We start from the raw sequence: 26,548 nt of genomic DNA, 5'->3' as shown, positions 1-26,548 counted from the left end.
GGAAATGTGCATACAAAAGATAAGACGTGCCTAGATTACCCGAATTTGAATTCACTGTCGGATGTGAAGGTCATAGGTCACCCGTCAGGCCTCGTCGGTTTTCACACTGCTGAAACACTTATTACTTACTCGGAAATTTGTGTGTATGGGTAAATATAAACAAGTTAAAAAAGACTTATGGTGGTATTTTTAGACTTGTGACAACTGACTGCAACGTGCCACTGGCGGCTTTAAGGGGGAGGGGATTGGTCGTATCGTGAAATACACTAGAGTGAAGGTGAATACCCCAGGACTCCAGGTAATTTGGCACGCCCCCCTTATGGAAAATCCTGTATCCGACCTTGCTTGCAGGTAAAACGAACAGAGTACAGGATGCTCGTCGTCAGTATTTCCAGGAGCAAGAAAAATTGTCATAAAGTGTGATGGATTTTAATCAAATTAAAAAAAGTATTCATATAATATAGTTTAGGACAGGCACCCACTTCGAAACGATAGAAAGTTCGAACACGTGATTTTTTCAGATATATGGAAACAATATCTGACTATATTTCGGGTAGTCTAAGTTTCCTCTGGCTCTGACCATAGACATGGTGTCAGGGCCAGGGGAAACTCGGGGTATATTTCGGGTTGTTTGAGCGTCCATGCAGAACAAGGACCATGCCCATAGCAAAATCTACCTTAATTCTTGCCGACAGTTTATCAACCGATAATAAACCATCTATGAAAAGTGTTTTACTTAATATGTGACCGACAAATGAGCAACTCAAATTGATAATTTTCTTAATTGACATCATTACCAATGATGACGTCATGACTGCTCAACAGGTGTCTGACAGGGACTACTTGTCTGTTAGACAAACTCCGGGTCTGTTTACAAGATTGTGTAAGTGTTTGTATATATGTACGTACGTGTTTGTCATTGTCGGTCACGGATGAGTAAATTCCGTGTACTAATAAAGTTTTGTGAAACAGAGGTAAAACTGCATGAGTTAAAGTGGAACCAACTTACAGGCCCCAAATATGTATAAGATAAATCACAAACGACTTTCCTAAAGCCCTCAGGTAAAACCCATAATTTTGTCCTGAACGCAGGCGGGTGTCCCTTTAGTCCGACTGTTCAGGCCGAGATTGAGGTATCAATGATGGCTGAGAGGTCGAGGATGAAGCTTTCTCGATGTCCAGTTATGGCATTGACTGGCAGTCGATCTTCACGATACAGTAAGTTATATACTATATAATCATATTTATTGGTAATGCTACATGACGTAAGGTTTCCACACAAGGACATTTTATATGTTAGAGATGTTACAGGGATGAGGCCATCAGGGCATATTTTATAAGTATGAAATACTTCCGCGAGTAACAGTAAGTTATAAAGAGATGGGGCCGTATAGGAAATTATATACAGTCGAATCTGTATTAAGCGACCACCCAAGGGAAGTTGAAACTCGGTCTCTTAATGGAGAGTGGTCTCTTAATAGAGATGGTATCTTAAATTTAATAAATGTTCATAAACTTTTTATTCGCTTTATAAATTGGCAATAATGATTTATAATATATTGTAATCTATTATAGGTAGATGTTGTAATCTATTATAGGTACGTTCTATTGTAATCTATCATAGGTATATTATATTGTAATCTATTGTAGGTACATCATATTGTAATCTATTATAGGTACATTATATTGTAATATATTATAGGTACATTATATTGTAATCTATTATAGGTACATTATATTGTAATCTATTACAGGTAAATCATATTGATATATATTATAGGTACATCATATTGTAATATATTATAGGTACATCATATTGTAATATATTATAGGTACATTATATTGTAATCTATTATATGTACATTATATTGTAATATATTATATGTACATTATATTGTAATCTATTATAGGTACATTATATTGTAATCTATTATAGGTACATTATATTGTAATCTATTATATGTACATTATATTGTAATATATTATATGTACATTATATTGTAATATATTATAGGTACATTATATTGTAATCTATTATAGGTACATTATATTGTAATCTATTATAGGTACATCATATTGTTATCTATTATAGGTACATTATATTGTTATCTATTATAGGTACATTATATTGTAATCTATTATAGGTACATTATATTGTAATATATTATATGTACATCATATTGTTATATATTATATGTACATTATATTGAAATCTATTATAGGTACATTATATTGTAATCTATTATATGTACATTATATTGTAATATATTATATGTACATTATATTGTAATATATTATAGGTACATTATATTGTAATCTATTATAGGTACATTATATTGTAATATATTATAGGTACATTATATTGTAATATATTATAGGTATATTATATTGTAATCTATTATAGGTACATTATATTGTTATCTATTATAGGCACATTATATTGTTATCTATTATAGGTACATTATATTGTTATCTATTATAGGTACATTATATTGTAATCTATTATAGGTACATTATATTGTAATATATTATATGTACATCATATTGTTATATATTATAGGTACATTATATTGAAATCTATTATAGGTACATTATATTGTAATCTAGTATAGGTACATTATATTGAAATCTATTATAGGTACATTATATTGAAATCTATAATTCTCCGAGTAACATTATAGACCTATATTTGAGCATTGAACAGTTACTACATGCTAGTATACAGTTGGTATGAATACATTTTGGGTGACATCAATAGAATGTCGTCCGTTGTTAGAACGTAAAATTACATTCAAATAGGGGTTTCCTCATTTGTTTGTTTGTTTGTTTGTGACACAGGCAAAATATATTTGAATGTTCAGCTTATCATATAAATGACGTCAGTATGTTCAGAAGAAATAATATCATTCCTAGTGTCAACGTAAACGATAGACAAGCTTATAAAATGGTTTTAACACAAATTCAACTCTATTATATATTTCAATTACGTATGCAGATATTGCTAAATTGTAAACAGTTGTATAATTTCTTATTGTTTGAAATCAAAGCCGTTTTTACGCATTGACAAGCCGTTAGTCATTCATAAGTGATGCGCCGTTTTGAACGAGTATTTCCTCGAAAACGCTAACCTTGTGTATGAGTTTATCGACTGAATTTACGTTATTTTCAGAAATTAAGTCGTTGAAAGTAGATCACAACGATTCTAAGAATATTTTGTGTGAAACAGACTCCGTGTCTGAGGCGACAGTACATAATTCGGATAACCAAACAAACATTTTGTGCGCTTGCTAAAAATACAAATGTAGCTACATGTTGTATACATCTCGAAGAATCTAGAAGGGTGTTTCAAAAACGATTTTTTAGAGTGCTCTACTTAGCACTTCCGCGGTTTTTTTAAATGCCAGTCACGAACTGATTTTTCTTTCATACTGTGCACTTCAAAGAAAAAAAATGTAGTCTATATTGTCTATAGGCCTATAGCTTTTCAAAACATTTCGCGGCCACATTTGTAATCACCGCGGTCATGTGACCTGGCGAGATCTCGCGTGACATGGTATTCTCCCACAGTTCACCATATTCATCTCTAGTTTTAGACGTGATATATTTCTCTGTCAACCCCTAACAGATACTTTCTAGACCGGAAGTACTTCTGGAACTACCTTTTAATTTGAGTGACGTAACTATAGTTCCCTCTCTCTTTACTGTATTGTCGAAAGTTGTTCTGGTTTTCACACATTTCTGACCTCTGATCAATAGAATATATTTTTCTGTTTTTGACTGGTGATGCAGATAATGTTTTTCTCAATATTTTTCTTAATTCGTCTCTTTCGCTAATATATGAAGGGACAGGACGTGTTCAAGGCGGTCTCGGATGAACAGCAATAGAAGTTAACGGCGTTTTATAAACGTATATTCGCTTCTTGGCCTCCTGTTTAAGGCCAATGAAATTGATTTCAGCAGGGATAGACAAGGGTTTATGAAAAGTTTACCGTAATTTCGAAAAAGAAGAATGGTTTCTTATAACAGCCTGCCATTTCGTTCTATCAGTGAGTCCACTTACCCACTTTTTGATATCACGATTAAATTCCTCTAACATAAAATGTATACCTTGATGAGAGTCAGGTCGTCCACTTCTGCTTATAACTCTACATCGTTTAAACAAATCATGATTAAGTGATGGTATGACATGGCAGTATAACGGCGCATGCGTGTATATGTATATATCAATTAGTGGATATTTCGAATGATTTCTGCCAAGCCAAAAATTCCTGAAAAGTGACCGTCCTTTTTCAATCAGATTTCCATTATTAGTCCTGATCCCTCGCCGTGAAAATAAAATAAATACCTTCAAGATACCTCAAAGCAGTGTTAATCAAGAAATCTATGATGGAATCATGGATTGATAACAGCCAGACGTGGCCCCGGGTAAACCTGGACACATTCCCGCATACCTGCTGTATACGTCATATAGATCTATAAGACATACAATTACACACTGCCCAGAGAAAGACGAAAATGGAGACTGTCAATGGGAGAGCTGTGCGTTACTTAAAATAGATACTTTAAAACGTGTCATACTGCTTCGCCACAAAAACGTCGTAGTAAAAAGATAGGTATGCATTCGCATCGACTGATCTCAAACTTATTTTAAACGTTTGGTTAAAACCACATCCCGCCGGGGGTTTCCCCACAAACTGAACAAAACACGTGCATTTAATAGTGAAATACGTAATAAAACGGGTCACGTGACCCAACTTCATTCATGCGGTTTGCTGAACAGAAAAAATCATTTCGGGACAAATATGTCACGTTATTTTCTATTTACTTCCATAATGGTGATCTAGCCGACTTGCTGAAAGTCAGCGAGACATTAATCACGTGATTCACATTACGAATATGGCCACGAAATATTTTGAAACCCGACGTTAGGTTAGAAAATGAGTGGATTGACCTGTATATGTATGTTGACATGTATATCTGGATGGTCAGGTACGCCGAAAAAAACAAAACAAAAAACAAAAAAAAAAAAAAACATACGCTGAAGTGGAAAATGATTTGTTTATTAACAGATTTTAAAAAAGAATGCCGTGTCTAGTTTTGAGAGATACATGTACATGTTAAAATTATTAAAAGTTCTACTACATATTTATTCCGTATTGATAACTTGAAAGTTATTTTGATTTACTTAATGTGCTTCCAAACTGAATTAGAAAAACGATACAGGTCCAATTGGCTTTTGTTTCAATCTACACAGAGCGCGAGAGACCAGAGAACCATACCGGATTTCCTCACACCAGTACATCTCTAGACGACTTCGGAAATATAGTTCTGGAAGATTCATTCCAAAGGGAGGTATGTTTGGATGAGAATACACATTGAAACCTTGCTACTTATAGCCGAAAAATGTTCCCGAAATAAGCCGGGCGATGAACATTCTAGACTATTTTGAGAGCAGTCACATCAATATATAAGTATTCACATCAGTAAGTTATGTCAAAGTATATTTTATCAATATTAAGTTTCTTCGACTTCATGTTTATTTTTTATTACAATGGATGATTACGAAGAATATATTTTAAATAATTACAGGTCACAGAAAAGACGAAGGTGTACCTGATAGGAAAACAGGATGCGGAGAACGAGGTGTATATAGACCACGCGATTGCGACGGAAGGGAGCAGAGACAAGGCCCTGTTGTATATCGTCGACGAACTAAAGAACGAGGAACGGGTAAATTAAAAATAAACATATATGTCAATAGTACGCATGAACATCGGTAAGGGGGGGGGGGGGGGGGGGGGGGGGGTTTGCAAGGATAGATGCTACGCTATCAGCTGAATCTATGAATCATGTCGAGGCCAGAACCCTTATGGGGATTTATGTTTTTAAGGGGTGAGATGGACCCTTATCAGGTATGGGGTTGTTGCCAGGAGAGGTAACAGTAGCTTGGATTAGGTTGTTCAGTATATTTGCTTTAGAGAGATAGTCGTTATGAGTCTATCATTATTTATGAGGGTAGGTACGTTTGGGCCAGCAGTCTATTCTATGTAGCTATAGAGATGTTTTGGTGCTTTCTTATTTAGACCAGAATCGTTTTCGTCTCTATTAAGGATCAGATTTTCACTGCAGCGCCTATACGAAATTCTAGTTTCTTTTTTATTTATTTTTTAAGGATAGTAATTTAGGGTATTTCGTGCCTTCGCCACGGTTTTAGATTTTTTTTTACATTTATTTACTTTATGTTTTAATTCACTTTTGATCCAGATTAAGAGAGTTCATTTTTGAATTGACACCAAAGTTAGTCAATGTTTCGAGAAAGGACTCGTGGACTTCAGATAAGCAATCGTTAATTTGATCCCAGTCAGCTTTGCAAAAGCTATAGATTTGTCTCCGAGGCGGTTTTAAGCGCGAAAGAGAAACGAATAAGCCAGCCAGTACAATTGCATGGTCAGCTACGCCAATGGGTGCCATAGTGCGAATGTCAGGATTAAGTTACCTCAATGGGTGCCATAGTGCGAATGTCAGGATTAAGTTACCTCAATGGGTACCATAGTGCGAATGTCATAATTAAGCTACCTCAATGGGTGTCATAGTCTGAATACTTTCGGCTATACAGGGGTAGTTTGTCATGATTAAGTCAAGGCTTCATTGATTGCTCGTTGGTTGGTTTACTATTTGGGTACTTGTAGTAAGTTCATGGTTGTTTTCAATATCCAATAACTTCAGGCGGAGAGCGGTGTCAGATTTTCCTCGAATAACATTTTGTAAGTTCCAGTCAGACCTCTTGTGTTTTCTTTCAGTCTTTCCTTACACTTAAAAAACACCCACATCAATACTGAAAATAATATAATACATTGTAGAAGTCTTTCTGAAATTATTGAACAAATATTAAATCATGTATCAGATTTATCACCTAAAGTGTTTAAGCATGAGTTTCACGAATACAGAGCCTTGTGTTCTGGGACGGGAAATCGTCTTCAGTTTCAATGACGACATCAGCCATGAAGGAGAATTTATTTCGGGTAATATGTGTTACAGGTACAAGTCCTTCTTGGCTGCCTATTTAGTCGAGGCGCAAATCCGTCGGCACATAACGATGAAGGGGAGACACCATTACATATTGCCGTGAAGAACAATTTCAAAGGAGTCTGTACGAAGCTTTTAGAGAACGGTGCCTGGCCAAGCGTCAGAAACAGAAGAGGGCAGCTACCATTCTACACAGCTTTTGATAACAGAAATGATGAAATTGCGTCCATGCTTATACTTCACATGAAGAACTATGAGTAAGTTTTACCCGGAGAAGATAACACGTAATTTGCTTTTCATCCCTGTAATCGAGAAAGATATTTTACTAAAGAAAAAAATGTTTTCAATATGTAAAAAGTAGAGAAATCTCGCACCTAAACATTATCATTCTTAAGCAACTTTATGTTATACACGTGTGTTGACATTGAATTTATCAACACGTTTGTTAACCTTGATGTTATATACATGTGTGTTGACATTGATTTTATATACAAGTGTGTTGACATTGATTTTATATACACGTGTGTTGACATTGATTTTATATATACGTGTGTTAACATTGATTTTATATACATGTGTGTTGACATTGATTTTATATATACATGTACGTGTGTTGACAATGATTTTATATACACGTGTGTTGACATTGATTTTATATACAGGTGCATTGACATTGATTTTATATACACGTGCATTGATATTGATTATATATATACGTGTGTTGACATTGATTTTATATACATGTGTGTTGACATTGATTTTATATACACGTGTGTTGACATTGATGTTATATACACGTGTGTTGACATTGATTTTAAATACACGTGCATTGACATTGATTTTATATACACGTGTGTTGACATTGATTTTATATACACGTGCATTGACATTGATTTTATATATACGTGTGTTGACATTGATTTTATATACACGTGTGTTGACATTGATTTTATATACACGTGTGTTGACATTGATTTTATATACACGTGCATTGACATTGATATTATATATACGTGTGTTGACATTGATTTTATATACACGTGTGTTGACATTGATTTTATATACATGTGTGTTGACATTGATTTTATATACACGTGTGTTGACATTGATTTTATACACATGTGTGTTGACATTGATTTTATATACACGTGTGTTGACATTGATATTATATACACGTGTGTTGACATTGATTTTATATACACGCATGTTGACATTGATTTTATATACACGTGTGTTGACATTGATTTTATATACACGTGCATTGACATTGATTTTATATATACGTGTGTTGACATTGATTTTATATACACGTGTGTTGACATTGATTTTATATACACGTGTTGACATTGATTTTATATACACGCATGTTGACATTGATTTTATATACACGCCTGTTGACATTGATTTTATATACACGTGTGTTGACATTGATTTTATATACAGGTGTGTTGACATTGATTTTATATACATGTGTGTTGACATTGCTTTTATATACACGTGTGTTGACATTGATTTTATATACACGCCTGTTGACATTGATTTTATATACACGTGTGTTGACATTGATTTTATATACACGCCTGTTGACATTGATTTTATATACACGTGTGTTGACATTGATTTTATATACACGTGCATTGACATTGATTTTATATACAGGTGTGTTGACATTGATTTTATATACATGTGTGTTGACATTGATTTTATATACATGTGTGTTTACATTGATTTTGTATACACGTGTGTTGACATTGATTTTAAATCAAATATCAAAACTTATGAATTTAATTGAATGAAGGGACTCTTGTATCGTCCCATCCAGATTTAGACATTTCTTTCGTGCTCTGTTGAATATCCTTCTGTGCCTCCTGGGTGTCAACAATTTATATCCTCGGCATCTCCGACGCCGAGTTGGTTCTAGAAGGACAAAACAGCTGTGTGATGTCCCTTACATCACTGACGATTCCTAGAAGGACAAAACAGCTGTGTGATGTCCCTAACATTACTGACGAGTCCTAGAAGGACAAACCAGCTGTGTGATGTCCCTTACATCACTGACGAGTCCTAGAAGGACGATACAGCTGTTTGATGTCCCTAACATCACTGACGAGTCCTAGAAGGTCGATACAGCTGTTTTATGTCCCTAACATCACTGACGAGTCCTAGAAGGTCGATACAGCTGTTTTATGTCCCTAACATCACTGACGAGTCCTAGAAGGTCGATACAGCTGTATGATGTCCCTAACATCACTGACGAGTCCTAGAAGGTCGATACAGCTGTTTTATGTAACTAACATCACTGACGAGTCCTAGAAGGTCGATACAGCTGTTTTATGTAACTAACATCACTGACGAGTCCTAGAAGGACGATACAGCTGTTTCATGTCCCTAACATCACTGACGAGTCCTAGAAGGTCGATACAGCTGTTTGATGTCCCTAACATCACTGACGAGTCGTAGAAGGTCGATACAGCTGTTTTATGTAACTAACATCACTGACGAGTCCTAGAAGGTCGATACAGCTGTTTTATGTCCCTAACATCACTGACGAGTCCTAGAAGGTCGATACAGCTGTTTTATGTCCCTAACATCACTGACGAGTCCTAGAAGGACGATACAGCTGTTTCATGTCCCTAACATCACTGACGAGTCCTAGAAGGTCGATACAGCTGTTTGATGTCCCTAACATCACTGACGAGTCCTAGAAGGTCGATACAGCTGTTTTATGTAACTAACATCACTGACGAGTCCTAGAAGGTCGATACAGCTGTTTTATGTCCCTAACATCACTGACGAGTCCTAGAAGGTCGATACAGCTGTTTTATGTCCCTAACATCACTGACGAGTCCTAGAAGGTCGATACAGCTGTTTTATGTCCCTAACATCACTGACGAGTCCTAGAAGGTCGATACAGCTGTTTTATGTCCCTAACATCACTGACGAGTCCTAGAAGGTCGATACAGCTGTTTGATGTCCCTAACATCACTGACGAGTCCTAGAAGGTCGATACAGCTGTTTTATGTCCCTAACATCACTGACGAGTCCTAGAAGGTCGATACAGCTGTTTTATGTAACTAACATCACTGACGAGTCCTAGAAGGTCGATACAGCTGTTTGATGTCCCTAACATCACTGACGAGTCCTAGAAGGTCGATACAGCTGTTTTATGTAACTAACATCACTGACGAGTCCTAGAAGGTCGATACAGCTGTTTTATGTCCCTAACATCACTGACGAGTCCTAGAAGGTCGATACAGCTGTTTGATGTCCCTAACATCACTGACGAGGCCTAGAAGGTCGATACAGCTGTTTTATGTCCGTAACATCACTGACGAGTCCTAGAAGGACACAGGATACAGCTGCATTTTTCTGTTTTCAATTGATGCTGAGTGTTTTTAAACCATCCTTGCTGAATGTTTTCACATTTAATGAAGTGATAATATGAATTTTATATTTTTTATTTAGGGTACGGGCGATGTTTTCAAGTTCTGGACCAAATGAATCAGAATTCAGCTTCCACGATCTACTACGATCTGAAAAAATGGAGGTTTGTTAATAATTAACAAACTATTTTTTGGAGTTATATTTCGTTTTGAACAAGTTTCCACGATAACATTCCGATTTGCATACTGTTACTCTATCTGTCAGTCTTTTGCTGCAAAGCGCTTCTAGACTAGATCATCAGAGCAGATAAAAGCAATTGATTAATTAATTGATTATATGACTTCAAGTAATGACCCTTTTGACACGAAGATAAAAAAAATACAGGTAGATTTTAATATTTAATCTTCCCTTTATATAAAAGGATTTTTACCGTTTCTGATCTTAAATGGGACGGAAGGCTCAATTAATCCCCCCCCCCCCCCCCACCATTACCTTCTTGCAGGCATGCTTGAACTAAGTTTTATCTCGAGGCATACTAGAACTTACTTTTATCTCGAGGTATACTTGAACTAAATTTGATCTCGAGGCATACTTGAACTAAATTTGATCTCGAGGCAGACTTGAACTAAATTTGATCTCGAGGCATACTTGAACTAAATTTGATCTCGAGGCAGACTTGAACTAAATTTGATCTCGAGGCATACTTGAACTAAATTTGATCTCGAGGCAGACTTGAACTAAATTTGATCTCGAGGCAGACTTGAACTAAGTTTGATCTCGAGGCATACTAGAACTTACTTTTATCTCGAGGCAGACTTGAACTAAATTTGATCTCGAGGCATACTTGAACTAAGTTTGATCTCGAGGCATACTAGAACTTACTTTTATCTCGAGGCAGACTTGAACTAAATTTGATCTCGAGGCATACTTGAACTAAATTTGATCTCGAGGTATACTTGAACTAAGTTTTATCTCGAGGCATACTTCAACTTAAAGGGTAAAAGGTAGGAACCACAAGAGTGATTTCCATTTACATAAACTATATTGATAAAACGGAAATCTTGTTCACGACAGTCGTTGATATACCCGTGTTAGTGAGGCAGATCTGTATGGCACGTATACGCGAAGTTTATAAATTAACCGATTACAAAGTTTCGGAGTTATTTTCTCAATTTCGTTTACAATACTTGATTAGTAGTTCTGGTTTATATGGTAAACTTTTGCTTTTTTCTTCATTGTTCTTAACGGAGGTCCGTGAAGGCAGTACTCTGAATTGTCGGTTTGTTTTAGGTAATTTTTCTGTTTCTTAACAGACGTCTCTGAAGTCTTTCTGAACTGAAGATTCGTTTTCGGTTATTTTTGTTTTATTTGTTTTTTGTTTCCTAACAGAACTCTGTGAGGGTCATTCTGAACTGTAGATTTAACAATTTCTTTCATTATTTCTTTACAGAAAACAGTAATGTCTGTCTTGAACTGTATGATAGATCTGATTGGTACAGATGGGAAAGCTAATGTCTTCTTCCACGTACTAGAGAGCGATGAAAATGGGCATAGTCCAGTCCATCAGGACTTCGAAATAACAGACAAATCACCCTTCCAAATAATTGCAAAAAGCGAAAACAAGGTGAGTTTTCTAATATATACACAACTCGATATATTGGTTGAGAAAGCCAAACATGACCAATGTATTGTAAGAAGTGACCACTATTTAAAATAGCTGTGGTGTATCTACAATGTATCTATGTCTCACATATGTCTCACAGTGGTCTGACAGAGGATGGCTGTGGTGTATCTATCTATGCATGTCTCACAGTGGTCTGACAGAGGATAGCTGTGGTGTATCTATGTATGTCTCACAGAGGTCTGACAGAGGATAGCTGTGGTGTATCTATGTATGTCTCACAGAGGTCTGACAGAGGATAGCTGTGGTGTATCTATGTATGTCTTACAGAGGTCTGACAGAGGATAGCTGTGGTGTATCTATGTATGTCTTACAGAGGTCTGACAGAGGATAGCTGTGGTGTATCTATGTATGTCTCACAGAGGTCTGACAGAGGATAGCTGTGGTGTATCTATGTATGTCTCACAGAGGTCTGACAGAGGATAGCCACGATTTATCTATGTATGTCTCACAGAGGTCTGACAGAGGATAGCTGTGGTGTATCTATGTATGTCTCACAGAAGGTCTGACAGAGGATAGCTGTGGTGTATCTATGTATGTCTCACAGAGGTCTGACAGAGGATAGCTGTGGTGTATCTATGTATGTCTCACAGAGGTCTGACAGAGGATAGCTGTGGTGTATCTATGTATGTCTCACAGAGGTCTGACAGAGGATAGCTGTGGTGTATTTATGTATGTCTCACAAAGGTCTGACAGAAGATAGCTGTGGTGTATCTACAATGTATGTATGTCTCACAAAGGTCTGACAGAGGATAGCTGTGGTGTATCTATGTATGTATCACAGAGGTCTGACAGAGGATGGCTGTGGTGTATTTATGTATGTCTCACAAAGGTCTGACAGAGGATAGCTGTGGTGTATCTATGTATGTATGTCTCACAGTGGTCTGACAGAGGATAGCTGTGGTGTATCTACAATGTATGTATGTCTCACAAAGGTCTGACAGAGGATAGCTGTGGTGTATTTATGTATGTCTCACAGAGGTCTGACAGAAGATAGCTGTGGTGTATCTATGTATGTCTCACAAAGGTCTGACAGAAGATAGCTGTGGTGTATCTATACATGTCTCACAGAGGTCTAACAGATAAAAGCTGTGGTGTATCTATGCATGTCTCACAGAGGTCTGACAGAGGATGGCTGTGGTGTATCTATACATGTCTCACAGAGGTCTGACAGAGGATAGCTGTGGTGTATCTATGTATGTCTCACAGAGGTCTGACAGAGGATAGCTGTGGTGTATCTATGTATGTCTCACAGAGGTCTGACAGAGGATAGCTGTGGTGTATCTATGTATGTCTCACAGAGGTCTGACAGAGGATAGCTGTGGTGTATCTATGTATGTCTCACAGAGGTCTGACAGAGGATAGCTGTGGTGTATCTATGTATGTCTCACAGAGGTCTGACAGAGGATAGCTGTGGTGTATCTATGTATGTCTCACAGAGGTCTGACAGAGGATAGCTGTGGTGTATCTATGTATGTCTCACAGAGGTCTGACAGAGGATAGCTGTGGTGTATCTATGTATGTCTCACAGAGGTCTGACAGAGGATAGCTGTGGTGTATCTATGTATGTCTCACAGAGGTCTGACAGAGGATAGCTGTGGTGTATCTATGTATGTCTCACAGAGGTCTGACAGAGGATAGCTGTGGTGTATCTATGTATGTCTTACAGAGGTCTGACAGAGGATAGCTGTGGTGTATCTATGTATGTCTCACAGAGGTCTGACAGAGGATAGCTGTGGTGTATCTATGTATGTCTCACAGAGGTCTGACAGAGGATAGCTGTGGTGTATCTATGCATGTCTTACAAGAGGTCTGACAGAGGATAGCTGTGGTGTATCTATGTATGTCTCACAGAGGTCTGACAGAGGATAGCTGTGGTGTATCTATGTATGTCTCACAGAGGTCTGACAGAGGATAGCTGTGGTGTATCTATGTATGTCTCACAGAGGTCTGACAGAGGATAGGCTGTGGTGTATCTATGTATGTCTCACAGAGGTCTGACAGAGGATAGCTGTGGTGTATCTATGTATGTCTCACAGAGGTCTGACAGAGGATAGCTGTGGTGTATCTATGTATGTCTCACAGAGGTCTGACAGAGGGATAGCTGTGGTGTATCTATGTATGTCTCACAGAGGTCTGACAGAGGATAGCTGTGGTGTATCTATGTATGTCTCATAGAGGTCTGACAGAGGATAGCTGTGGTGTATCTATGTATGTCTCACAGAGGTCTGACAGAGGATAGCTGTGGTGTATCTATGTATGTCTCACAGAGGTCTGACAGAGGATAGCTGTGGTGTATCTATGTATGTCTCACAGAGGTCTGACAGAGGATAGCTGTGGTGTATCTATGTATGTCTCACAGAGGATCTGACAGAGGATAGCTGTGGTGTATCTATGTATGTCTCACAGAGGTCTGACAGAGGATAGCTGTGGTGTATCTATGTATGTCTCACAGAGGTCTGACAGAGGATAGCTGTGGTGTATCTATGTATGTCTCACAGAGGTCTGACAGAGGATAGCTGTGGTGTATCTATGTATGTATGTTACACAAAGGTCTGACAGAGGATAGCTGTGGTGTATCTATGTATGTCTCACAGAGGTCTGACAGAGGATAGCTGTGGTGTATCTATGTATGTCTCACAGAGGTCTGACAGAGGATAGCTGTGGTGTATCTATGTATGTCTCACAGAGGTCTGACAGTGGATGGCTGTGGTGTAGCTATGCATGTCTCACAGAGGTCTGACAGAGGGTAGCTGTGGTGTATCTATGCATGTCTCATAGAGATCTGACAGGATAGCTGTGGTGTATCTATGCATGTCTCACAGAGGTCTGACAGAGGGTAGCTGTGGTGTAGCTATGCATGTCTCACAGAGGTCTGACAGAGGGTAGCTGTGGTGTAGCTATGCATGTCTCATAGAGGTCTGACAGAGGATAGCTGTGGTGTATCTATGTATGTCTTACAGAGGTCTGACAGAGGATGGCTGTGGTGTATCTATGCATGTCTCACAGAGGTCTGACAAAGGATAGATGTGGTATATCTATGTATGTCTCACAGAGGTCGGACAGAGGATAGCTGTGGTGTATCTATGTATGTCTCACAGTGGTCGGACAGGGGATAGCTGTGGTGTATCTATGTATGTCTTACAAAGGTCTAACAGGGGATAGCTGTGGTGTATCTATGTATGTCTCACAGAGGTCTGACAGAGGATAGCTGTGGTGTATCTATGTATGTCTCACAGAGGTTTGACAGAGGATAGCTGTGGTGTATCTATGTATGTATCACAGAGGTCTGACAGAGGATAGCTGTGGTGTATCTATGTATGTCTTACAGAGGTCTGACAGAGGATGGCTGTGGTGTATCTATGCATGTCTCACAGAGGTCTGACAGACGATAGCTGTGGTGTATCTATGTATGTCTCACAGAGGTCTGACAGAGGATGGCTGTGGTGTATCTATGCATGTCTCATAGAGGTCTGACAGAGGATAGCTGTGGTGTATCTATGTATGTCTTACAGAGGTCTGACAGAGGATAGCTGTGGTGTATCTATGTATGTCTCACAGAGGTCTGATAGAGGATAGCTGTGGTGTATATATGTATGTCTCACAGAGGTCTGACAGAGGGTAGCTGTGGTGTATCTATGCATGTCTTACAAAGGTCTAACAGAGGATAGCTGTGTCGTATCTATGTATGTATGTCTCACAGAGGTCTGATAGAGGATGGCTGTGGTGTATCTATGCATGTCTCACAGAGGTCTGACAGAGGGTAGCTGAGGTGTATCTATGCATGTCTCATAGAGATCTGACAGAGGGTAGCTGTGGTGTATCTATGCATGTCTCACAGAGGTCTGACAGAGGATAGCTGTGGTGTATCTATGCATGTCTCACAGAGGTCTGACAGAGGATAGCTGTGGTGTATCTATGTATGTCTCACAGAGGTCTGACAGAGGATAGCTGTGGTGTATCTATGTATGTCTCACAGAGGTCTGACAGAGGATAGCTGTGGTGTATCTATGCATGTCTCACAGAGGTCTGACAGGATAGCTGTGGTGTATCTATGTATGTCTCACAGAGGTCTGACAGAGGATAGCTGTGGTGTATCTATGTATGTCTTACAGAGGTCTGACAGAGGATGGCTGTGGTGTATCTATGTATGTCTCACAGAGGTCTGACAGAGGATAGCTGTGGTGTATCTATGTATGTCTCACAGAGGTCTGACAGAGGATAGCTGTGGTGTATCTATGCATGTCTCACAGAGGTCTGACAGGATGGCTGTGGTGTATCTATGTATGTCTCACAGAGGTCTGACAGAGGATAGCTGTGGTGTATCTATGCATGTCTCACAGAGGTCTGACAGAGGATAGCTGTGGTGTATCTATGTATGTCTCATAGAGATCTGACAGGATAGCTGTGGTGTATCTATGCATGTCTCACAGAGGTCTGACAGAGGGTAGCTGTGGTGTATCTATGCATGTCTCATAGAGGTCTGACAGAGGATAGCTGTGGTGTATCTATGTATGTCTTACAGAGGTCTGACAGAGGATGGCTGTGGAGTATCTATGCATGTCTCACAGAGGTCTGACAGAGGATGGCTGTGGTGTATCTATGTATGTCTCACAGAGGTCTGACAGAGGATAGCTGTGGTGTATCTATGTATGTCTCACAGAGGTCTGACAGGGGATAGCTGTGGTGTATCTATGCATGTCTCACAGAGGTCTGACAGAGGGTAGCTGTGGTGTATCTATGCATGTCTTACAAAGGTCTAACAGGGGATAGCTGTGGTGTATCTATGCATGTCTCACAGAGGTCTGACAGAGGATAGCTGTGGTGTATCTATGTATGTCTCACAGAGGTCTGACAGAGGATAGCTGTGGTGTATCTATGCATGTCTCATAGAGATATGACAGGGTAGCTGTGGTGTATCTATGTATGTCTTACAGTGGTCTGACAGAGGATGGCTGTGGTGTATCTATGCATGTCTCACAGAGGTCTGACAGAGGATAGCTGTGGTGTATCTATGTATGTCTCATAGAGATCTGACAGAGGATAGCTGTGGTGTATCTATGCATGTCTCACAGAGGTCTGACAGAGGGTAGCTGTGGTGTATCTATGTATGTCTCACAGAGGTCTGACAGAGGATGGCTGTGGTGTATCTATGCTTGTCTCATAGAGGTCTGACAGAGGATAGCTGTGGTGTATCTATGTATGTCTTACAGTGGTCTGACAGAGGATGGCTGTGGTGTATCTATGCATGTCTCACAGAGGTCTGACAGAGGATAGCTGTGGTGTATCTATGTATGTCTCATAGAGATCTGACAGGATAGCTGTGGTGTATCTATGCATGTCTCACAGAAGTCTGACAGAGGGTAGCTGTGGTGTATCTATGCATGTCTCACAGAGGTCTGACAGAGGATAGCTGTGGTGTATCTATGTATGTCTCATAGAGATCTGATAGGATAGCTGTGGTGTATCTATGCATGTCTCACAGAGGTCTGACAGAGGGTAGCTGTGGTGTATCTATGTATGTCTCACAGAGGTCTGACAGAGGATGGCTGTGGTGTATCTATGCTTGTCTCATAGAGGTCTGACAGAGGATAGCTGTGGTGTATCTATGTATGTCTTACAGTGGTCTGACAGAGGATGGCTGTGGTGTATCTATGCATGTCTCACAGAGGTCTGACAGAGGATAGCTGTGGTGTATCTATGTATGTCTCATAGAGATCTGACAGGATAGCTGTGGTGTATCTATGCATGTCTCACAGAAGTCTGACAGAGGGTAGCTGTGGTGTATCTATGCATGTCTCATAGAGGTCTGACAGAGGATAGCTGTGGTGTATCTATGTATGTCTCACAGAGGTCTGACAGGGGATAGCTGTGGTGTATCTATGCATGTCTCACAGAGGTCTGACAGAGGATAGCTGTGGTGTATCTATGTATGTCTCACAGAGGTCTGACAGAGGATAGCTGTGGTGTATCTATGCATGTCTCACAGAGGTCTGACAGAGGATAGTCGTGGGGTATCTATGTATGTCACGATGTTTGTGCAATTTCAATGTCACGATGTTTGTAGGATGTCAATGTTACGAAGTTTGAACATGTTAACGTTACGATGTTTATACAATGTTAATGTTACGACGTTTGTAAAATGCTGATGTTACGATATTTGTACAGTGTTAATGTTACGATGTTTGGACAGTGCTAAAGGAAAGGTGTTTGCACAATGTTAATGTTAAAATGTTTGTACAATGTCAATGTTAAGACGTTTATAAAATATTGATGTGACAATGTTTTTACAGTGTTAATGTTACGATGTTTGGACAGTTTTAACGTTACGTTGTTTGTACAATGTCAATGTTACGATGATTGTACACTGTTAACGTTACGATGTTTGTACATTGTAAATGGTACGATGTTTGTTCAATGTTAATGTTACGATGTTTTGACATTTCAGACGATAGTTAACCACGACGTCATGAGACTACTTATACGAAGGAAATGGAAACACTTCGCGAGAATGCGCTTTCTGTGAGTACTGCCTAATACACTCCATGAGAAAGATATTGAGGACTACAATTAAGACTGTTCATAGTTACAACAAGATCCATTAGTTTTACTGACGTCATAATGTGCAATGACAAAATATACACGGTAGTTAAATTTCAGAGTTCAATTATGTTGACTTCCCTTGGAAGCCCTGTGTTTATCACTCTGACAAATTAGGAGTGTATCAACCTTCTACAGACGACATATAGGCATTACTTTGTCGGCGTCGTCGTCAGAACAGAGGTTTCTATGCGATTACCATTGGGCCGATTAAATTCACACCTTCCTTACCAAAAGTGCTTGCTTGGTATTGCTTTTCAGGTACGAAGGTTAAAGGTCAAGGTCACTGTTGCTAAAAATTGAAAAAAATATGTCCTTGTTATTTGAGTTCATTAAACTCAATTTTTATGCATTTTTTCTCATCACAAGTGCGTGCATGGGATTGCTTTTAACTGGTCCAAAGGCTAAAGGTCAAAGTTACTTTAGATATAAATTCTGTTTCCTTGCAATAACTATTGTAATCACCCAACTTTCTGCGCAGGCGACACATTCACTTTGCATAGGGAACAGAATGTTGTCAGAGGGATTAAACCTTCTACCAACATTATATACCTTATGTTATAATCTATGTCAGAAGAGTACCTATATTTACCTGTTTTTCAACTTCACCTGTTACCTGTGCTTCCTGAGAAATTTCAGGCTTTCGTCTGTTGATTTATGCTAAAAGTAAGGTATCATATTTTCATGAAAATGTCCAGGTTATTGATTTCTATATTATTTTTTTCATTATTATTATTATTTTTCTTATTTTATATTTATTTACATGTTTTATATTTATTAAAGGAGTAAGATAATATGTCTCTGTTTGTCTACATTTTATATGCATTGACTGAGGAATCTTAAAGATAGAGATAAGATGAAACTGGCTAACTGGTTTACTCTTGTTTAACTAAACAAAGACATTTCTTTATTCTATTGTTTGGGAACATACCTTAACCATCATCTCGCTCAGGAGGTCCCTTTCTGAACTTACACGCTTTTCACTTTAAATTCTACTCTTTGAACCCCCTTCATTCATCCTCTCGTTTTCCAACATAAGATATACGAAACAAATCTAAACGAAGTCTATTGTCTTTTGTGTTATTTTAACGTCATTGTATTATATTTCCAGTATAAATGCAGTCCTCTTCATGTCCACGCTTTTTTGTGTGGCTTTCTCTGCCATCACTGCGGCCAAGACTGCCAACCCCCTGGTATATGACGATCACCTGGACAGGGCACGGGCAGTATGTGAGGTTCTCAGTGTGATCGCCGCCATCATAACGCTTGTCCAGGAAATCCATCATATAATCAAGTAATATGTTAAACTGCTTCATTAGTCCAACAATCTATTACAAAGCGTTTAAGAATTAATACATTGAAAGTAAATTCTATATATCCGTCAAATAGTAATCATGATAAGGATTGAATAAGGATAGACTATATAATTTTCTGAATACGAAAAGTTACATTTCAGCTTAAAATCACTACGTTGTGTATAAAAGAGACTCATTGATTAGATATTAATATAGTTTCAATTGAAAATATGACGTTTAAATTTGAGATTAAAATGGTAAGTACAATTTTATTTTTTTGTGTGTGAGATTTTTTTGTTTTTGTTTTTTTGTTTTTGCAAATGGATCCTTTTTAAATTGATCCTTAGCCGCATACGCAATCATTATTATGCTGATTTATCATATAAACCATGCCATGTTTCTTCCTTTGTGTATACAGTCGAATTCGGTTATATTGAAATCCTCGGGGAATGGAAAAAAAATCTTTAAATGAACCAGTTTTCAATATGACCGGGATCCAGCCTGTGGCCGACATATTTCAGTACCGCACTACGTCAAACAGCACATCATTGTCCAATATTGTTAATCGACATTGTATTTAGTCAGTATTTAGAATTGGTTCCCAAATGAGAATATTTTCACAATTTATTAGAAATAATATTAAATTCAAAAGAAGAAGTCTTCGACTGTTTTTGTTTATTTTAAGTTTACGGACACACGTGAAAACAGTTTCCGGTACATCCTGTGCGTCGGGGATTAAGATACATTTCCACGAATCATTTGAGGGTCGTCGTCAATATCACTGTCCTGGTTACGTTGTTAGCATTGTCTGTCAAATCCCTAAGAATAGCCTCGTCATTTGTAATTGTCCCGGGTGTAGTTAAATAAGACTCAATTTCGATGTATACATGTATACATGTATTGTTGTATCAGATGTTGATAATACATTGTTGTTAATGTTTAACAGACACAAACTGGAGTATTTCAAAGAGAAATCTAGCTACCTGGAGTTGGCGTCATCATTGTTCCTACTTATCCTGATTCCGCTCCGCTTCACAAACAACAGCAACCAATGGCAAATACACTCTGTGGTATTCCTCTTATGGACTCTTCGTATGTTCAAATATGCATCGGTGTTCAGGTACAATTGATATACTGTAAAAATGATTATCTTGGCGCACAGAAATTTTAGAATATCATTGAAAAAAAATTATGTACATTTACGGAGATGTATTGTTAAAATCCACTAAAATATGAGAGTAATGATTTTTTGATGTGGGACAGATAAAAGAGTAAGGATAAGAAGTGGTGTTTCGAATTGTGGGGTTCGTATGTTATAATTATATAGTTTTTAGATGATGAAAATAAGATATTTTTCTTCATAGAAAGAAAACTTCTGATAAGAAAATTACTTATGTAAGTACATCGCTGACCTTTCCGAAACACCTGGTCTTATTCTCCTTTTTTTTCTCGTGGGATGTCGATATTTTTTGTTTGGCTTCCTCTCGTATATACATCACTGGGTTTGGTCTGGTTGAGTCTTGTTTAACGTCCTATCAATAACTATGGTCATTTAAGGACGGCCTTCTCTGCGTGCCAGATGTATACTTGTGGTGAATATGTTCATGTTTTGTCTCCTTGTGAAAACACGGAAGTGATGATTGTTCTCATTCGCAGAGTATTATTTTATTGTGTATATAAGGAATTTAACGTAAGCGGGGGTGAAAGTTATACTTCTGTATTCTATGACATAATACATAATCATATTTCATAAGATTTCGTTGTTTATAATGTTGATAAACAGAACGACCTTTTCCGTCTCTTTTGTAGACAAACTGGAGCTTACGCGCAGATCCTGGTTCGAGTAATAATGAATGACTTCTTCCAGTTCATGGTGGTATTCGCTATATTTCTAATGGTCTTCAGTGGGACGCTTCTCCTCGCCCTAAGAGGCGGCTCTCAATCAGTCGTAATAGATGATACAAGGTAAGTAACTTTCAGCCAGTCAGTGGTTATTGTTAATATGACATTAGTAACTTCCAGTCAGTTTAGAAGAAGTAATATTTAGAAATAAGATGGAGACAATAAGTTTGAAAATAAATGCTCCATATAAAATATATTTTTCTCTTACTGAATATACACCTTTTATTTGTATAAGTATATATATATATGTGCATTCAGTAAATGTGTGAAAGTGAGTGTGAAAGCTGTATTAAATGTTGTAAATAATAAGAAAAAAAATCCTTTATTTCTTGTTTTATTACCATATTCACTAACTGCCTTATATAAGTACATGCCATAAAATCAATAATTAACAATAGCTACTTTCATTAGCCTTTTTATATTATATACAGATCCAGATATAGCTTTTAATCAAAGGGAGACAAGTCTCAAAATAATACTCAGGTAGCTTGCATTTCTGCTGTTTCTTAAAACAAAAATATATATTCTATACTATGCAACACCTTCAGTTTATACAAATGATGGTCAACCTACTATACATATATATGTACACTTATCAACCTCTTAATACTGTAAGCTATGTATAATTCAACAATGGTACATATTTATCCAAATTGTTCAATACATACTTTATTTCTATTAGCCATTAAATATTGTTTCAATATATATACATGTACACATTTTCTAAAATGTTGCTATTATGTATACCAACTCATTGTCACCCTTGTTGATGCTCTTCTCAAAAATGATATTGTGCTGCTGCAAAACTGTATCTATAACTGATGTGTTTAATTCTATGTATTTCATGTACTTGTAATATGCAAAAGGATGAATAAAAAGATTTTAAAACTGAAAAAAAAAAACGTTCAGTCAGTCGTGGTTCTTGCTAATATAACATTAGTAACTTTCAGCCAGTCAGTCGTCGTTGCCAAAAACAAAGTTAGTAATCTTAAAAGTTGTTATATTAGATATATCTTCATGTGATATATATACATACAATGTATGTAATTTTGCTTCCTCCCTCCCCTTCCCACCCCCACACGCATACTATAAAACAAAACAAAAATGCCCCCACAACTTTATGATTCGAAAGCACATAAAGCAACTGTTAAAAGAATTAATAGTGTCAAATTATTTATCTGTTCTACAATCGTTAGAGATTGCAAGTTGTAGACTCTACTGGTGGATTTGAAGTTTTCTCTGGCGCTGACATCAGTATTGGATATTCCGTCATAAGGTCCCTGTCCGGTGGCATAGCAAGAGGAAACGCGAGCTAGTGAACACTCTTTTGAAAATAAAAATTAAAAAAATATGAAATGTTTTATTAACATATTAGGCCTGTAGATTCATTAACTGTCCTAGAATGACGTAACAGATTTGTGATGCAGTTTGGCTCTACCGTATCAAAAGGTGTTAATATCTGATTCTATTATTCCCATTAATACCTAACAAGACAAACTTAACAACTTAAGCCTTGTTTCTTTTACAGTTCGTTCTGGGCAATCTTGTTTCTTGGCCTCCGGATACTGATAGAATCAGAGAAGGTCATAGAGTACACAAGCATCGAGTATGTATTTCTTGTTTTCATTTTACTGGTTGGTGATACAAGTTCATATGGTTGGTTGTAATCCCTGCAGTAGGACTTACGTCTCCGAGATTTATTGTTACCCTGCTGGTAGACTTTAGTCCCCGAGATTTATCATTACCCTGCTGGTAGACTTTAGTCCCCGAGATTTATCGTTACCCTGCTGGTAGACTTTAGTCCCCGATATTTATCATTACCCTGCTGGTAGACTTTAGTCCCCGAGATTTATCGTTACCCTGCTGGTAGACTTTAGTCCCCGATATTTATCGTTACCCTGATGGTAGACTTTACTTTCCGAGATTCATCGTTACCCTGCTGGAGGACTGTAAGTCCCCGGGATTTGTCGTTACCCTGCAGTAGGATTTACGTCCCAAATGTTTAGCGTTACCCCGCTGATGGAATGTAAGCCCCTAACATTTTGAACGTAAAGAACATTGATAAAATTTATTTTTGTAGATTGTTTAAAGGTGTTTCATCAAAAAATCATAACATGTAACACAAGTTAACAAAATATTATCTTGCTGTACCTTATTTAGAGAGTTATTGCCCTTTGTTTATGTCTGTAGAGAGTCACTGTCCTTTGTTCTGCTTTAAGGAGTTATTGCCCAATGTTAATTTCTTTAGAGTTGCTACCCTTTATTTATGTATATGTAGAGTTATTGCCCTTTGTTTATGTCTGTAGAGAGTCATTGTCCTTTGTTCTGCTTTAAGGAGTTATTGCCCAATGTTGTTTTCTTTAGAGTTGGTACCATTTGTTTATGCATATAAAGAGTTATTGTCCTTTGTTTATATTTCAAGACAGGTATTGTCTTTTGTTTATGTCTACATTTTTTGTCCTTTTTGTTGAGGTATCTAGAGAGTCACATGCATTTGTCTTTATTGCCCTTCGTTTGTTTTTGTAGAGTTATTTCCTTTTGTTTGTAGCGTTATTGTCCGTTGTTTCTGAATGCAGAGTTGTTGACGCTTTTTTCTGAATTCAGAGAGTTAGTGACCTTTGTTTCTGAATCATCCATAGAGTTAGTGACTTTTGTTTATGTATCCAGAGAGGATTGACAATTGTTTCTGAATCCAGAGAGTTATTGACATTTGTTTCTGAATCCAGAGAGTTATTGACCTTTGTTTCTGAACCCAGAGAGTTATTGACAATAATTGTTTCTGAATCCAGAGAGTTATTGACCTGTGTTCATGTATCGAGAGAGTTATTTACAATTGTTTGCTTCTGTATCTAGAGAGTTATTTCCCTTTTTTTTGTAACCAAAGATTTATTGACTGCCGTTTTTTTATCTAGTAAGTTATTGACCTTTTCTCTGTATCCAGATATTTAAGTGAAAGTGAACGTAATCCCAGGAGTATTGAAGGTGACGTTACATAATGATACGATTCTGTGTTTCAGTGGCTGGAGCTGTTTTGTCGTGGTGCTGTTCCTGTTTTGCTGTATCGTGTTACTATTAAACCTACTGATCGCCCAGTTAAGTGACACATACCAACAAATACAGAATGATGCTCAAAGGGGATTGGAGGTCAACCGAGCTTGGATCGTGGCCAGTATAGAACTTAGGAGCATGTTAATTAAAAATGTAAGGTTGAATTCATGGCAGTTTGATGTCTACGATGCTGTTTGTGTCAAGTGTCTGTTTTGTTGACATAATCGTTATCACGATTTCGTAATTTTGATACTAGTCTTAACCTTTATTCATGCATATCACAGTACCAGCTTTTCTCTTGATATTTCTTAACAGAAATTCGTCTTTTTAACTTTTTACTTAGAAACTGAGAGTAAAGTTTTTCCTAAAGAAAAAAGAAGTGAAGGATATCCACAAAGTACTGGAAAAATGGGAGTCGCCTCCTTTACAAGAAATGAACAAGAATATGCAACATATCGACGAATGCCTTGGAACTCATAAACTTAATCTGGTATCGGTGTCAGCTCGCCTGGCGAGACAAGAACGAACTCTCGTCAGAATACAGTAAGTGTATTGAACAATTATAGCCTTTTGATAAGATTGATACATGGTTTTATTAATCTGACAGTAGAGCCCGCCTGCTTACAGCTCCTGGCAGATCTAGAGTCTCAAATATCCCGCGTACATTTGTGTGACGATAAGGGGAGATGACTCTGAATCCTGGTATTGAGAAGGGGTGGCAACTCGTGATGAACATTTAATTGACTATCGGTCTATTTGCAATATTTTGTTCAGACGTTGTGTTTTAACTCTGTGACGCTTTTACTTACAGGGAAACGCTTGATTCGCTATCGAAGCGAATGGTTCCCGAATTGACAACTAACAATATCAACAATGAATTATCTGTTAATGAAGACGTCACTTCCTCGGGAATAAAAGACAACAAGCACGTTCAGGATGGCCATTCGTCAACGAAAGTCAACAACGAAAACGACAATGTTCAAAGTGATACAGGAGATGTAGAAATCAAAGACACTGACCAAGTGACATTTACGTTATCATCAACACCATTGGCTGTCTAAAGAATTGCCACCCTAGAAATGGGGAGAGAGAGAGAGAGAGAGAGAGAGAGAGAGAGAGAGAGGTATAGAAAAGAAAGAATAAAGGTCAAAGGTCTGGGATTCATTAAAAAAGTACAGCTTTTTGTATATTGTAAATATTATAATATGACAGGCTATATTTCCAGGATAGGTTTCCAATCTCTCCAGTTATTTTCAAGCTTTCATCTTATGTTGACGTTTTATTTTACTGTTGCTTATATGTTCTGGACAAGTAAATCGTTTTTGATGACTTGATATGTGTATTGGGACACAAAGGGACTAGAAATTATGTTTGTTTTGAAATGAAAAGTGCTAGTTACTGGAATAGTGGTAACAATTATAGTATTCTAATATTTTCTGACATTTATCAATACACTGCATCAAACTCAAACTCCTCATTCCATTTCTTCACACCAGTACGTAGGTGATCGTGCTATAATGATGTTAAGTCTTTTGATACGTCCTCACTATTGGGAAATGATAAAAAAAAAAAAAAAAAAATGAAAAAGGCTGTGATGGTCTTTCTATCTGAA

The 26,548-nt window shown here is 37.5% G+C and overlaps 1 protein-coding gene across 1 annotated transcript; it reads left to right on the top strand.

The window, feature by feature from the left end:
• Positions 1–810: 810 nt before the first annotated feature.
• LOC117341872 lies at positions 811–26,019 on the top strand. Its single transcript, XM_033903732.1, has 15 exons — positions 811–883; positions 1,093–1,218; positions 5,255–5,352; positions 5,590–5,730; positions 7,039–7,283; positions 10,492–10,573; positions 11,861–12,034; positions 18,540–18,613; positions 19,803–19,985; positions 20,933–21,106; positions 21,796–21,951; positions 23,417–23,494; positions 24,906–25,089; positions 25,280–25,479; positions 25,748–26,019. Exons 1-15 carry the CDS (start codon positions 811–813, stop codon positions 25,995–25,997), a joined length of 2,238 nt encoding a protein of 745 aa, XP_033759623.1. The 3' UTR covers positions 25,998–26,019.
• The last annotated feature ends 529 nt before the right edge of the window (positions 26,020–26,548 follow it).

Source organism: Pecten maximus, chromosome 14, assembly GCF_902652985.1.
Source record: "Pecten maximus chromosome 14, xPecMax1.1, whole genome shotgun sequence".
NCBI lineage: Eukaryota > Metazoa > Mollusca > Bivalvia > Pectinida > Pectinidae > Pecten > Pecten maximus.
This window is presented reverse-complemented; position numbering and strand designations above follow the sequence as displayed.